General features: G+C 48.3%; 1 protein-coding gene across 1 annotated transcript; it reads right to left on the reverse strand.

The window, feature by feature from the left end:
* Positions 1-4,463: 4,463 nt before the first annotated feature.
* Positions 4,464-14,357, reverse strand: MRPS15 (mitochondrial ribosomal protein S15). Its single transcript, XM_017884497.1, has 8 exons — positions 13,315-14,357; positions 12,972-13,016; positions 11,244-11,319; positions 10,423-10,471; positions 9,855-9,939; positions 6,968-7,026; positions 4,881-5,072; positions 4,464-4,619 (listed from the first exon to the last, which is right to left on the reverse strand). Exons 1-8 carry the CDS (start codon positions 13,430-13,432, stop codon positions 4,482-4,484), a joined length of 762 nt encoding a protein of 253 aa, XP_017739986.1. The 5' UTR covers positions 13,433-14,357; the 3' UTR covers positions 4,464-4,481.
* Positions 14,358-15,185: the final 828 nt, after the last annotated feature.

The following is a 15,185-nucleotide window of genomic DNA, read 5'->3' on the forward strand; positions in this document are numbered from 1 at the left end:
TTTTTGTCGCCCAGGCTGGAGTGCAGTGGCGCGATCTCGGCTCATTCCAACTTCCGCACTTCAGGGTTCAAGCGATTCTCCTGCCTCAGCCTCCCGAGTAGCTGGGATTACAGGCGTCCGCCACCATGCCCGGCTAATTTTTGTATTTTTAGTAGACACGGGGTTTCACTATTGGCCAGGCTGGTCTGGAACTCCTGACCTCAGGTGATCTGCCCGCCTCAGCGTTATCACGCCCGGCCCCAACCATTTCTCTTTGTGGGCAGCGACTCCCTTCTTCACCTCCATCTTGAACTCCAGGATTACTCTTTGCCATCTAGTGTACATTTTTACTCTGATGAACAACCATTTCTGTAAATTTCACTACTTCCAAAACCTACTAATTATCTTTCCCTCCAGCTACTCAAACTTGAAACTTGGGCCTTGGCTTTCAAATCTGTTTCCCTGGGTCCTTACCAGTCATCATATTATGCTTTTTCCTCCGATACCTTTCTTACATTCATCCCTTCATTTGTTTTTCTGTCTGTATTGCTATGTTCCTCTGTATTACTGTTCTTTTCTTTTTTCTACCCTGCACTGGCTGCTAAGCTAAATGTCAGAAGACATCACTTTTTTTTTTTTTTTTTTTTTGAGACAGTTTCACTCTTGTTGCCCAGACTGGTGTGCAATGGCATGATCTTGGCTCGCTGCAACCTCCGCCTCCTGGTTTCAAGCAATTCTTCTACCTCAGCCTCCTAAGCTGGGATTACAGGCATGGGCTAGGCCACCATGCCCGGCTAATTTTGTATTTTTAGTAGAGATGGGGTTTAACCGTGTTGGCCAGGCTAGTCTCGAACTCCTGACCTCAGGTGATCTGCCTGCCTCGGCTTCCCAAAGTGTTGGGATTACAGGCATGAGCCACCGTACCCGGCCAACATCTCTTTCAATATGACACATCCCTTCAGTGGTTTCCTGCCAGATCACAGTCTTGATGCCTTGGCATGGCATTCCAGGCTCTCCACTGGCTCCAGCTACTTTTTTTTTTTTTTTTTTAAAGAGATGGGGGTCTTACTTTGTTGCCCAAAGTTGGAATGCAGTGGCACCCTGGTGGCTCACTGCAACCTAAAACTCCTGGCCTCAAGTGATTCTCCCACCTCAGACTCCTTAGTTGTTGGGATTTCAGGTTACAGCCACCATACCTGGCCAACTAGCTTTTTAGAGCCATCTCTTGCACCTGGACACCTCCTCTCCCCCAGTCCAGTTGAACTTATCAGCAGGCTGCCTCTTCCTCATAACCACACCACTGGAAAGTCTTGCCCTGCCATAACTGAGCTCAAGTCCTTCCTATAAACATTCTCCTTCCATCTCATATCCCTGCTAGTCTGTTTTCCTTACTTTCCTTCCCAGTGAAGTGTTTTGAACGAGTTGACAACACTCACAACTGGAACTTCTTTAACATCCTCACTCCCCACCTCATTGCAACTGGTATTATGCTCCCTGAACCCCACTGAAACTGCTTCACCATGAATACTTTTTGGTCCTTCCCTTAACTGATATCAGCATCAGGACTATACAGTATCCCATTGCTGGCGGCCCAGGGCTTTGTTTAATTTGGTTATTTTGCCTGCTGTGTGCTGTGTTTTAAAAGGGAATACAGGCCAGGTGCAGTGGCTCACGCCTGTAATCCTGCACTTTGGGAGGCCAAGGCCGGCGGATCACTTGAGGTCAGGAGTTCAAGACAGGAGTTCAAGACCAGCCTGGCCAACATGGTGAAACACCGTCTCTACTTTGCCAGGTGTGGTGGCACACACCTGTAAACCTAGCTACTGTGGAGGCTGAGGCAGGAGAACTGCTTGAACCTGGGATGGGGAGGTTACAGTGAGCTGAGATTGCACAACTGCACTCCAGGCTGGGGGATAGAGCAAAAACTCTGTCTCAAAAAAATGAAAATAAATAAATACAAGGGAATACAACTAGGATAGGAATGTAATAAACACCTTAGCATCATTACTTCACGTTAGGCCTTCATGCATTTTTGTTACCTGCCTTGCTGCTAAAAGCATTTGAGTTTGCTATAGTGTAGACTCTTCCCTTTGCTTCTCAGACCTTTTTCTTGGTCCCTAAGCAGTGTGATATAGTGAACAGGATATAGGCTCTGGAGTCAAGACAGAGCCAGCTTTGAATCCTAGACCTTTCTCTTCCCAGCTATATGAATTTGGACAAGTTACCTAACCTCTCTGAGTCTCAGTTCTCTCATGATTCATCTCGCATGGCTAAAATGAGGATAATTAGCCAACGTGCAAAGTAAAGGTGGCTGTGAATATTAGATACGTGCCTAAGGCAGCAGTTAAAACAATGCCTTTTGACCAGATGCAGTGGCTCATGCTTGTAATCCCAGCACTCTGAGAAGCCAAGGCATTTGGGAGGTCAAGGATTGCTTGAGGCCAGGAGTTTGGGTAACCTGGGCAACATAGTGAGACCGTCTCTACAAAAAATAAAAAAATTAGCTGAGCACAGTGGGCTTACACCTATAGTCCTGGCTACTTAGGAGGCGGAGGCAAGAGGATTGCTTGAGCCCAAGAAGTTAGTGAACTATGATCGCTACTGTACTGCAGTCGGGGCAACAGAGCAAGAGCCTGTCTCTAAAAAAACAACCAGCCAAACCAACAGAAACACACAAATGCCTTTGCAGTAGGGCCTGATCCATTAAAACGTGTTCCTTTTTCTTTCCTTTCCCTCGGCTAGCCCCCTTAACTGTTAGCACCTGGCCCTCTGACACAGTCCCTCCAAGCAGCCGTGGCCACTTGGAAGTCCTGCCCATTAAAGGCCTTCCCTACAATTCCTGGAAGTGATATCTGAATAGTGGATCTTCAGTTCTGAGCCTCTCATTTGTGCTTCTGCAGACACCCAGGCTCTGTTCTACCCCTATTTCACCTTCTCCACCAGCTCAGCTGCTCCTTCTTAGGCTAAGCTCTCAGGGATCATCCTTCTCATTCCAGACATGGCCCTTTTTTCTTATACACTCTGTCCCTGTACAGTTTCACTTATACCCATGGGTTCAACCACCCAATAACTTGCAAACCTCTCTAGTCCAGACCTCTCTACTGAGTCCTAGGTCTAATCTTCCACTTGCTCTTTGGATAGCACTTTAATACCTTTCTCCTTTTGGCTTTCCTCAGTGGCTTCCCTTCCCAGAGTGAGGTCCAGCACATGGGCCGAATGTGTCCCCCACCAAATTCATATGTTGAATCCCTAACTCCAATGTTAACAGTATTTAGAGATGGGGCTTCTGAGAGTTAACTAGGGTTAGATAAGGTCATGAGTACGGCCCTCATGACGGGATCAGTGGCCTTGTAAGAGGGTGAGCTCTCCCCAGCGCATGGACCAAGGGAAAGGCCATGTGATGACATTGAGAAGGTGGCCTTTCCAAGCTAGGAAGAGTCCTCACCTGAAATTGAATTGGCTGGTACTCTGATCTTAGAATCCCCAGCCTCTAGAACGGTGAAAAAATGAACTCAATACAAATCCTCTGAAGTCACCTGTAGTATTTTGTTATGGCAGGCTGAGACACCCAGAAAGCTCTACATCACCTGGTATTTACTCATCCCCCTGATCTTATGTCTTCTATTCTCTTTGTTCTGTTTTAGACACACTGTCTTCCTTAGGTTCTTCAGACATACCAAGCATGCTCAGGCTTCAAGGCTTTGGCACTTAACTGGTATAAATGGATGGGCTTTATGGGGACGTGGGTATCCATAACTCCCTAGAATTTATAAGCAATGCTTTGCATATGTACAGTTTCCTGGGGATAGGACTTGTAGTTTTGATCAGATTCTCTATGTGAAAACCGATATCCCCCAGCCCCAGTACACTGTTGTGATCTCTCCTCCTACCTTCCACACAGCTGTTGCTTAATTATCTAAAACACAGACCTGTTACTACCATCACTCCTTCAGTTTTAAAACTTGAACTGTCTCCTCACTCCCTAGTGGACAGTGTACAATCTTCTAAGCTTACCATATAAAGCCTCTCACACCTCAGCTTCGGCTTACCTTTCAAGGTTTATTTCTCATTCTCCCCGTTCTCTGAATACAGCATGCCTCTCTAGACTTCCTTGCCTTTGTACTTGCAATTCCTTCTGCCCAGGAGGCCTTCCCTTTCTGTCTCTATATAGTGAACTCCTACTCATCCTTTAGGACCCAGTCCAGAAGGCAGCTCCTACAGCAGTTCTTCCCACCCAGCCGGCCAGTTCCATTTTGCTGTCATGTGCTCTGTCTTGCCTCCACTGACACACATCACCTGGATGACAGGTACTTGTTTGTATGTGGGAGACATGTCATGAGTGTGTGTCCTCTGGTGGGTGAGGCAGGGACTCTGCCTCAGACAACTCTGGGATCTCAGAGCTAAATGAAAGAATAAATTCCTCCTCCTCCTCCTCAGGCCAAAAAGAGCCCCATCATCTCTCCTATCATTCTTCAAGACAGATAGAAATGATTAAACAGAATTTATTGGCTGTCTTTGAGTGTCTCTGGTCCAGCTTTGGCAGGGCTGTCTGCGTTCCTCTGCTTTGCTTGTTTTTCGGCTGCTGCTGCAGCCTTTAAGGCTCTTTTTTGCTTCTTCAGCTTTTGAGTCTCCTGGAAAACCTGGGGGTGAAAAGGGGCAGAAAAAGACCTTGTAATCCTGTGCAAAACCTCAGACTTGGAACAGGTGGGGTGGGAACCATCTCCCCCAGATGGTAACCCCAGCCTTTCTCCATGGGGTTGGTGGCCTGTGACCTCCCTGGATCCATTCCAGGGCCTGGGACCAGTTCCATGCCTCTAACAGAAACAAATGACCCCTCCCATCTGCTTCCTCCATCCCAGTTCCTGAGTGGGGCCAAGCAAAGCAGCAATTCTGACTCATACCCGAATGCACAGAGCCTTCTTGGTCACGAATCGGCGGTGGGCTCTTCGGTAATACAGAGCGGGGAAGGTGTACTCAATCCCCAGCTCCCTGCATATCTTCTCAAAGACATCATAGTTGGTGTTACGGAGGTTTTTGAGCATCTTTTTCCTCTGGTCAATGCTCATCAGCAGATAGCGTTTGTGGGCTTTGTCCTGCAAGAGATTCGCATTACTTTTAGTATTATATAAGTGTTACTGTTGTTTACAGTAACAAACAATGGTCATTTTATCATTTCATTGAAATTTCTCAGTAATCTTATGCAAATATTAATGCAATTCTGAGGGAGGTATTGTCATTGTTATTCCCATTTTACAGATGAGAAAACAAAGGTTTAAAGATATTATCTGATTCACAAAAGGTCCTTAGAACTGTGAGTGCTGAGATAGGGTCTTGAATCTCTATCTGTTGGTCTGACTTCAAATCTCATGCTCTTTCTCCTGCACCACCAACTCATACTCTCCACAGCTTAGCAAACTGTCAGCTGGGGTAGAGAGGAGGGAAGGCCTTGTGCTCTTCCTGGAAATGCCTACCCATAGCTGGCTGCTGCCCTGTGAGGGACCTCTGCAATGGGACTGCTGTTCCACACCCCAAATAAGCGAAACTGTGATCTCTAAGAAGCAGGCTCCAAGGAACACTGAAGTGCCAGGCATGGTGCTGGACCAGTCTGTATTCACAGTCAAGTGTTTATTAAAAATAACAGCATTGGCCAGGTGCGGTGGCTCACGCCTGTAATCCCAGCACTCTGGGAGGTGAGGCAGGCGGATCACGAGGTCAGGAGATCGAGACCGTCCTGGCTAACACGGTTGAAACCCTGTCTCTACAAAAAATTAGCTGGGCGTGGTGGTGGGCGCCTGTAGTCCCAGCTACTCAGGAGGTTGAGGCAGGAGAATGGCGTGAACTCGGGAGGTGGAGCTTGCAGTGAGCCGAGATGGCACCACTGCACTCCAACCTGGGCGACAGAGCGAGACTCGGTCTCAAAAAAAAAGAAAAAAAAAAAAACAACATTTGCCTACTTACAACAGCTTTGTGCCAGACACTGTGCTGAGATATGGTATAATGGTTAAGAATATAGCTGGGGACGGTGGCTCACGCCTGTAATCTCGCACTTTGGGAGGCTGAGGCGGGCGGATCTTGAGGTCAGGAGATTGGGACTATTCTGGCTAACACAGTGAAACTCTATCTCTACTAACAATACAAAAAATTAGCCGGGCGTGGTAGCACGTGCCTGTAGTCCCAGCTACTCAGGAGGCTGAGGCAGGAGAATTGCTTGAACCTGGGAGGCGGAGGTTGCAGTGAGCTGAGATCGCACCTCTGCACTCCAGCCTGGGTGACAGAGCAAGGCTCCGTCTCAAAAAAAAATAAAAAAAATAAAAAGAGTATGAGCCTCGGAGCAAAACTGCCTTGTTTCAAGGTCTCAGCACATCACTTCCCAGCGGGTATGCCTTGAGGAATAACTTAATCACTCCATGACTAGATTCTTCCTCATTTAGACGGGAAAGAAAGATAGTCATGACAGTCAAATAAGAAGATGCATGCATGTAAAGTATTTAGCACAGGGCCTAAAGACTTTATATGCATCACCTTGGCTATTACTATTATTTCACATAATCCTTGCAATCCTGTGAGCAGGTATTCGTATGATCTCCATCTTATTGAAAAGAGAACTGAGGCTGAGACCTGTACTTCCCTAACATCACACAGCTAGTTAAGCGCAAGTGGCAGAGCTGGGATTTGAACCCAGGGCAATCTGACTCCATTCATGCATTCAACAAATATTTGCTGAGCACTCAGCATGTGCCAGACATAGTGAACATGCTCTAAAGTTTGTGTTCTTAACCCCTGGTGACACTCAGCATGGTCTTGTAAGGCTCCAAGTCCCCTGGAGGCAGGAGGGAAGCATTTTTCCCACAGGAGCTGAGAGGTGGGCACTCTGGTGCTACAGCCCACTGGCTCTTCTAAGCCTTCTCTCTGGACCTAGAGCCCTTCCCTCCAGACCCCTTCCCCCCAGGCTGCTGCTGTTTAACTGCGAATGATGCCCAGAGTTTACCTTTCGATGTTTCTGCATGTGTTCTTCATAACTGCGGATCTTGACGGACAAGGCAACAACTGAAACCACAAACCACAGAGGATGAGAGTTGAACACAGAGGAAGGAAGGGCCCAGGCCTGGTTTACGTTTTAAGAACTCATGGAATAACAATCACCAATGCTCTGTACAGCTCTCTATAAATCCCAAAGCACTTTGAATTTCAAGATTTCAAAGGCTTATCTTAGACATTACCTTTCCTTTAAAAAGCAAAATCCAAGGAAGGGACATCCCTTAATAGTATAAAGATATCATCCAAAATCATAGCAAATAGCATTTTTTTTTTTTTTGAGATGGAGTCTCGCTCTATTGCCCAGGCTGGAGTGCAGTGGTGCGATCTCCACTCACTGCAACCTCTGCCTCTCAGGTTTAGGTGATTTTCTTGCCTCAGCCTCCAGAGCAGCTGGGATTACAGGCGCCCGCCACCAGGCAGGGCTAACTTTTGTATTTTTAGTAGAAATGGGGTTTCACCATGTTGGCCAGGCTGGTCTCAAACTCCTGACTTCAAGTGATCCACCTGCCTCGGCCTCCCAAAGTGATGGGATTACAGGCGTAAGCCACCGTGCCTGGCTGCAGATAGCATTCTTAATGGTAAGACTAGCCATTCAATTCAGGAATTAGACTAGGATACAATGCTATCATGGTTAACAATTCAACATTGTACTAGAGGTCCAAGCCAATGCAGTAAATTACTTTGGCACAAATAAGATTCTAAAACTGTCACGGGTCTACTCCTTGCCTCTCCCCTTCCTGCTGCCACCTTTATCTCCATGCTTTGACTAATGAATTTTCAGAATTATCAGCTCCCACTTGTCTCTCAAGAACCCAGGATATCCTTCGTTCAGGCATCCTCTTGTTTAATTTACCCCCTGTACTGCAAAGATGGGAGCAAAAGCAGAAGCTGGCCCCAAAAGAGGCTGTCACGACAGCAGGCCCTTCCCAGTACACATATTGAGTTCTGGGAGCACTGCAGAAAGTGCAGTGGGAACCCTGACTCTGACCACATGGCTCCATCACAGCAACTTAGGTGTAGAGTGGAATAACACAGAAAGATGGGCCTTGGTTCCTCAGGGGTTCTCTAGAGCAGACACTATGCTAGAAGCAACTGGCATTCAGAAAACTGACTATTAATGGAAAGGCAGAAGTGACACCTGTGGGCTGGGTGTGGTCGTCATGCCTATAATCCCAGCACTTTGGGAGGCTGACATGGGTGAATTGCTTGAGCTCAGGAGTTTGAGATCAGCCTGGGCAATATGGGGAAATCCTGTCTCTACCAAAAATACAAAAATTAGCTTGACATGGTCGTGCACGTCTTTGGTCCCAGCTACTTGGGAGCCTGAGGTAGGAGAATTGCTGGAGCCCCAGAAGTCGAGCTGTAGAGAGCCATGATCACACCCGCCACTGCATTCCAGCCTGAGTGACAGAGTGAGACCCGGACTCAAAAAAAAAAAAAAAAAAAAAAAAGAAGAATCAAAACTTGTGCTAAAAGAGGACCCCAGTAACCACCTTGCCAGTCCAGGCCATTTGTTCCTGCCAACCTGGGGATTTCAGTAGTGATAATGCAGAAACAGGTGAGGAAAGATAAGCAGGTCTTTTGTGGCTGAGCTGGTCCCTAGCCCACGGCTTCAGCAGGGCAAGGGAGGCTTCTCAAAAGGGGCTATGGAGGACCCTGGAGTCCAGTTCTCAGTGGGGTTTTAGTATCCAAGATGAACTCACCAGACTTTAATCCCTGGCACAGGAAGAAGAAAAGAATGAAGGCAGGAGGGTGGAAGAGGAGGAGGCGGCTGTAATATAGGCCAATAGCAAAGGAAAGAAAGTGGGCAGACCCTCTGCAGGTCCACTAGTCTACCTCAGTGGGCAATGAAGAGAAACTGTACCCAACGAGAGAGGGAAATGGTGGCGCTTTTCACTCACATCTAATAAGGACTACTGCCAGTTCCAGCCTGAACCAAAGTAGGAACATTATTCCCTTGCGAATGCAAAATGGTGTCTGTCTGGCACATGAGAGTTCAGTAAATGTTAGTCTTACTATTTTTTTATTTTTTATTTTTGAGACCGAGTCTCGCTCTGTTGCCCAGGCTGGAGTGCGGTGGCGAGATCTCGGCTCACTGCAAGCTCCACCTCCTGGATTCATGCCATTCTCCTCCTTCAGCCTCCTGAGTAGCTGGGACTACAGGCGCCCGCCACAGTGCCTGGATAATTTTTCGTATTTTTAGTAGAGACGGGGTTTCACCATATTAGCCAGGATGGTATCGATCTCCTGACCTCGTGATCCACTCGCTTCGGCCTCCCAAAGTGCTGGGATTACAGGCGTGAGCCATCACGCCCGGCCAATTTTTTGTATTTTTAGTAGAGACAGGGTTTCACCATGTTAGCCAGGATGGTCTTTATCTCCTGACCTCGTGATCCGCCTGCCTCGGCCTCCCAAAGTGCTGGGATTAAAGGCGTGAGCCACCACGCCCAGTCTAGTCTTACTATTACTATCACACATCGTGAGCTTTAGTTTCCAAGGTGTTTACATCCCCTGGCTGCCTCTCACAGTGCTGCCATGAGGTGGGTAACATTCTCTCTGCTCTGCTCTCCCTTATTCCCCCATTTCCAGATGAGGAAGCGGTGCTCCAAGAGAGAGTTGGTGACTTACGCAAGCTCACACAGAGGTACAAGGTCCAACTGCGCATTGACTCCAGCATCAGAGCTTGGGATACAGGGTCCAGTTTTCATTGCTCTAGGTCCTTCATATCTCTCCCTTTCCCAAGCCCATGTGCATGTGCTTGTGGACAAGAGCCCTAGATGAGGTCCCAGCTAGCAGGCGTCCCTACACCCCCTACTCCCCAAGGGTCCCCGACCAACTTCGAGCCTCCAGGGATCTGGTGTCCTCCGGGTTTGCATCAATCTTCTTCATCAACTGTTCTTGCTTCATTTTTAGCATCTCCTTCTGTTGAAGAGACAAGAGAAAATTTGTGGAATCTCCCACCCTCTAAGAACTAGCCCTCTTCCCCTCAAGGACCCTGGCTACAGTTATAGCAACTAGGGCCATAAGGCTCAGGGCCTGACTTCACTCTGCTCACTGTGGCCTTGACCAACCACATGGCTGTCCACATCCAGGTGAGCCCAAAGCCAAAGCCACTGACAGGGGAAATGACTTGTTGCATGCATGTCCCCAAAGCTTGCTCATTCATTTATGCTCATTAATTCATTCATTCACTGAGCACCTGTTTGTCAGGTGCTAGGGGTATGGTGGGGGAACAAAAGTGTCCCTGCCCTGAAGATGCTCTGTCTAGGGATATTGACAAGTGGACACAATGACAGTGGGCTAAGTGCTGTGACTGGAGAAGCATGAGATGGGGGGTGCTAACCAGGGTAGGAGGGAGTCCCAGAGAAGACTGCGGGAGGCTGAGGCTTGGCAGAGGCTGCTCACCTTGTTGGCCATTTCCAAAGACAAGAGTCTTTTCACGACATCATCAACCCTGTGGAAAAACCACAGCAATGAGACAGATATAGAGGGGAGACGGGGAGAGGAAAGCAATGCTGGTTTCATTTTAGTTTGAAAAGCAAAGATGATTGAAAAATTCCTTCTGTAGCAAATGAATCTCCCTGGAGGTGGGGAGCCATTTCCCAGGAATTAAAAGTCAAGTGTGGATCTGGCTTGCTGGGCTGAAAACTATAGAAATTGGGGCTGTCAGCTCGACTGTTTCGGTCTCATCATAGGGAGGCCAAGGAGAGGATTTCCATTTTAGCTACAACATGGTTCGATCTGTTTTGAGACATTTCAAGTTAAATTGCACAGTGGGAGGGACTGACGAGCTCCCACCACACTGGACAGGAGCTGAGCAGAGGGCCTCTGGCTTTGGTGTCAGTCAGCCCTGGATTCAAACTCTAGCTCTGCCCCTTAGAACTGTATGACACCGGGCAGCTTGAAAATTTATAAAATGGGGACATACAGCTTTTGTGAGGAACAAGAGAAGAGAGATTTCTACAAAGACCTGTGAAGCATGTTAGCTCTTTGGAATCTAGTAGTACAGGGTGTTCATCTAGAGTACAAAAAAACCCCCAAGTAGCCGAGCTTCATGAGTGCCATCTGCCTTGCTGGCCACCCACTCTCACCACACCTGGGCCCCTGCCTCCTCCTAGATCAAGCTTCAGCTACAGCAAGCCAAGTCTCAAAGCCACTGTCTTTCCCACTCCCCGACAATCCTCCCAGGGCCCCCTGCCTCCCCTACTAGGTTTCTTCCTGCTTACTTCTCAATTCCAGGGACATTCTGGTAGTCTTTGAGCAGTGTAGAAGGAGGTGGGTCATCATCCTGCCCAGGCTGGGCTGTCAAGTAAATATGGGGATAGAAAACACCCAGAGTCAACTCTCGCTGCCCACCCTCCCAGACCTGGCTCTTCTCACCCACTCTCCAACTCCAGAAGGGACATCCAGGGTCTCAAGCAAAGCACTGCATATCTCTGGGCTCAGTTTCTCCTCTGCAAACTCTGTGGGCACCTGCTTTGATATTTCATGCTGGGAGTAGGTGGCTTTTCCCAAGACCCTACACTGTGCCTGCACCTTTCATACACCTATCTGGCTCTACAGTTCTCAGATCCCCCACTAGGATGGGTCCTCCTGCGGACAGGACAGAGTTTGACTCCTTTGGAATCCACGATAGTCTGACCCATGGCTCAGCCTAGACTAGGCACTCAGCAAACACTTGCTGGCTGACTGCATGAATGAATTAAGGGGGTTGAGGAAAGGCAGCTAACTGTACGATGCCTGAAATGTAAGCACCAGGTAGAGATCACAGGAGAACCTCAGTCTGGGTGTGTGCACCCCTGCTATCCCTTAGAGATGAGAAAGAGGCATAGTGTGGATGGACTTATCCTCTCCAGTCAGACCCTGCTATGCAAATAACATTGATGGGCCTCTTCTGTCTTTAACAGCTCAAGTTGGTTCTGATAGGGAGGCAGAAAAAAAATTATATTACAAATATATTAATAGCAATAAATTCTACTTATTTTATTTTTTGTAGAGACTGGGTCGTGCTATGTTGCCCAGGCTGGTCTTGAACTTCTGGCCTCAAGTGATCCTCGAGCCTTGGCCTCCCAAAATGTTGGGGCCATGTCCAGCCAATAATTTCTTTTTCTTTTTTTCTTTTTTGAGATAGAGTCTCGCTCTGTCACCCAGGGTGGAGTGCAGTGGCATGGTCGGCTCACTGCAACCTCCACCTCCCAGGTTCAAGCGATTCTCCTGCCTCAGCCTCCTGAGTAGCTGGGATTACGGGTGCGCGCTACCACACCCAGCTAATTTTTTTTTTTTTTTTTGTATTTTTAGTAGAGAGGTTTCACCATGTTGGCCAGGCTGGTCTCGAACTCCTGAACTCAAGTGATCCACCCACCTCGGCCTCCCAAAGTGTTGGGATTACAGGCGTAAGCCACCGCGTCCGGCCCCAGATAATAAATTCTAATATATACACTACTAATATGTTTAATTGAGCACAGTGTTAAGGATGCTTTTCATGTATTATCGCTGAATCCTAACAAACCTTGCAAATGGATCCTTTCATACTCATTTTAGAAATAAGAATCAGAAAGAGGAAGTACCTCTTCCCGTATCATTTACCTAATAAGAAGGATCTTAACTACTACACATACTGAGTTGCAATGGGAAACTACATCCTGCATCTCAGAAGCGCAGACACAAAGTGCCATACTCTAGGTAGGCCTGGGTGGTGCCAGCCATGCACTCCCTCTGGCAAGCTCATTTTCACTCATTCACCTGTAAAGCTCCTGCTCCCGCCCTTAACACCTCTCTCTCTCCATACAGGCAGCAGGCCTAGGGCTTTGTATAAGGTGGACGTGGAGTCTTTTGCTCAGGACTTCTGGCTCACCCCATCTAGTGGCTCTAACTCGCCACATCGGTCCCCTTACCCACCCCAGCCTTCCAGGAGGTCTCTCTTCCGCCCCAAGTCCCACCTCAGGAACTCCTACCTGGTTTCTGGATGACATATCCGCGCGCGGCCTGGAGAAGGAGACCTACGCAGAAAAGAGAAGGCTGAGGCCCATCTCCTTAAATAGTCCACCCTCAATTCCTTTCTGGGCCCCTCGCATTGTCCGTCCGCCACGGTTTATGCGCTTCTGAGCCTAACCGCTGCCCCATTTCTTCCCTACCCCTTCCTTGTCTCTCACACCTTGTTTCACCTCTTGCGCAACCACCGCCCTTTCCCCCTTATCCTGACCGCTGTACATCTCCCCTACTCCTGTGCTTCCTTATTCCCTATCGCCGCCGAACCCTGTTTCCCTACACCCGCCGTCCCATTTCTCAGCTCCTCACTTCCAGGCTGCAGGCCCCGCTGGTTGAAAGGAAACCTGTCGCTCCCACCGCCCGGCAGCCCGAGAACTGGGGCCTGGGTCCGAATCAAACTCAGCGCCCTCCACGCGACCCTGAGCATGATGACCTCTAACCCCCGCGGGGCCCGCGCTGCCGCCGCCGTTCCCTTTGCGGCGCGGGCCGGGTTACATGGACGCCGCCATGCTGGCCCAGGCTCGATCAATGGAGGCAGTTGCAATACCCGAGCAGACGAAGACCGAGAGAATGGATTGGCTGGCGGGACTCTGATGACGCGACGCACGGGGTGGAGCTCAGAGACTGGGTTCCCGCTGTGCGTGATAGGGCCGTGGTGGTTGTGTGCCCACGTTTAGCAGTGTGCTGGGGTGCTGGATAAATTCTAAAATGCCACTTTTTGGAAGGCATGCATCCCGTCCTTAATCTCTCAGTACATTTCTGGCCCTCGGGCCGGGGTTATTTTGGGAGTTCCTTGGCGCCTGCGGTAGCCTTCTACCCCCAACCCAATCCCTTCTCCACCCCACCCCACCCCTCAGTCCCTTAGTCAAGGATGGGACCCTGTAAGAACTAATACTGGATTTCAGCCGTGTCTCTGGCAGCCTGGTAGCCTGGAGACTAAAGTCGTTGAGTTTGGAATCGTACAGCCCTGGTCTGGAATCCTAACTCAGCCATTTACTCAACGTGTGATCTTGTGGGCAAGTCACTTAACCTTTGTGGGCCCTGTAGGGGTAGTAATAACAATATCTCTCTTTTAGGTTGTTGAGAGGATTAACTGAGGCAGTTGTATGCAGAGCACCTGGTATATAGTGAGCATTTAGTAAATCTTAACGGTGATGTTATTTGTGAAACAGTGGTGTAAGGGTGAATACAAATTAGAAGAAAAAGAGAATTTAATTTTCCCTGGAGCAAAAAGGGAAAAGACTCCTTCTCTTCACTTTTCTGAAAGCATTTACTTTAGAAAACTTGTAATTGTGAATACTTTTTCTACTGCTTTGCGAGAATGTAGATCTTAAAAGGTAAATAAACCTCTTGCCAGTTTTACAACCCCGGAATGTTTTTCTTAAGGACCTGGGAGCCAACTCTTTGAAATGTAATAATTAAGGAGGATAGTGCTCTCTCTCTCAGTTCCTGTGGGAGGGTAGGAGCCTAACTTCTGTTGGTGCCTAGCTCTTAGTTGCAACCTACCCCTTGTCATAAAGATAGGGGAAATCGATTTTTCCTTTGGTTAAAGGCAATTAGCAGACACAGGTGGCTTCTCACTTACCAGGTAAATTTAGAGTGGGTGCCGCCAAGTCCTCTTGCTTGAGGACCAGTTATTGTTTATCTTGAGAAAATGGATACAATAAATTGTATTCACTTGGCTACATAAAAGGGTAAGATTTTTCTCTTTGCAGTCTCTTTAGTGGATCACCAGTGTATCACATTCTGGTTTAATGCTTATTCAATAATACCGTTTTCTTGCTTTTCTATCCTTGTGAAGAGGTTTTCTGGATTGGCAGGGGATTTTGTCTTAAATTATATTTCCCCAACAGGGGTTAGTTTTTTCCAAAGTCTCTTCACCGTGTCCCACCGCACTCTGTCACTCCCCCCATGTAACCCATGCCACTGTGCACTAAGGATCAGTTTTCAAGTCCCCACCACTAGAATGGAGCTCTCTGAGGGTGAACTGAGCTGAGTCATTTGCACAGGGCCTCGATGCTGAGAGCTAGCGGAAGGAAGGGAAGGAAGGGAAAGGAAGGAAGGAAGGGAAAGGGAGGAAAGAAGGGAAAGGGAGGAAAGAAGGGAAAGGGAGGAAGGAAGGGAGGGGGGAAGGAAGAGAGGGAGGGGGTAGAAACTGGGAAATTGGGAAGGGGGCACAT

Source organism: Rhinopithecus bieti, unplaced genomic scaffold (genome assembly GCF_001698545.2).
Source record: "Rhinopithecus bieti isolate Rb0 unplaced genomic scaffold, ASM169854v2 scaffold_13029, whole genome shotgun sequence".
Classification (NCBI taxonomy): Eukaryota; Metazoa; Chordata; class Mammalia; order Primates; family Cercopithecidae; genus Rhinopithecus; species Rhinopithecus bieti.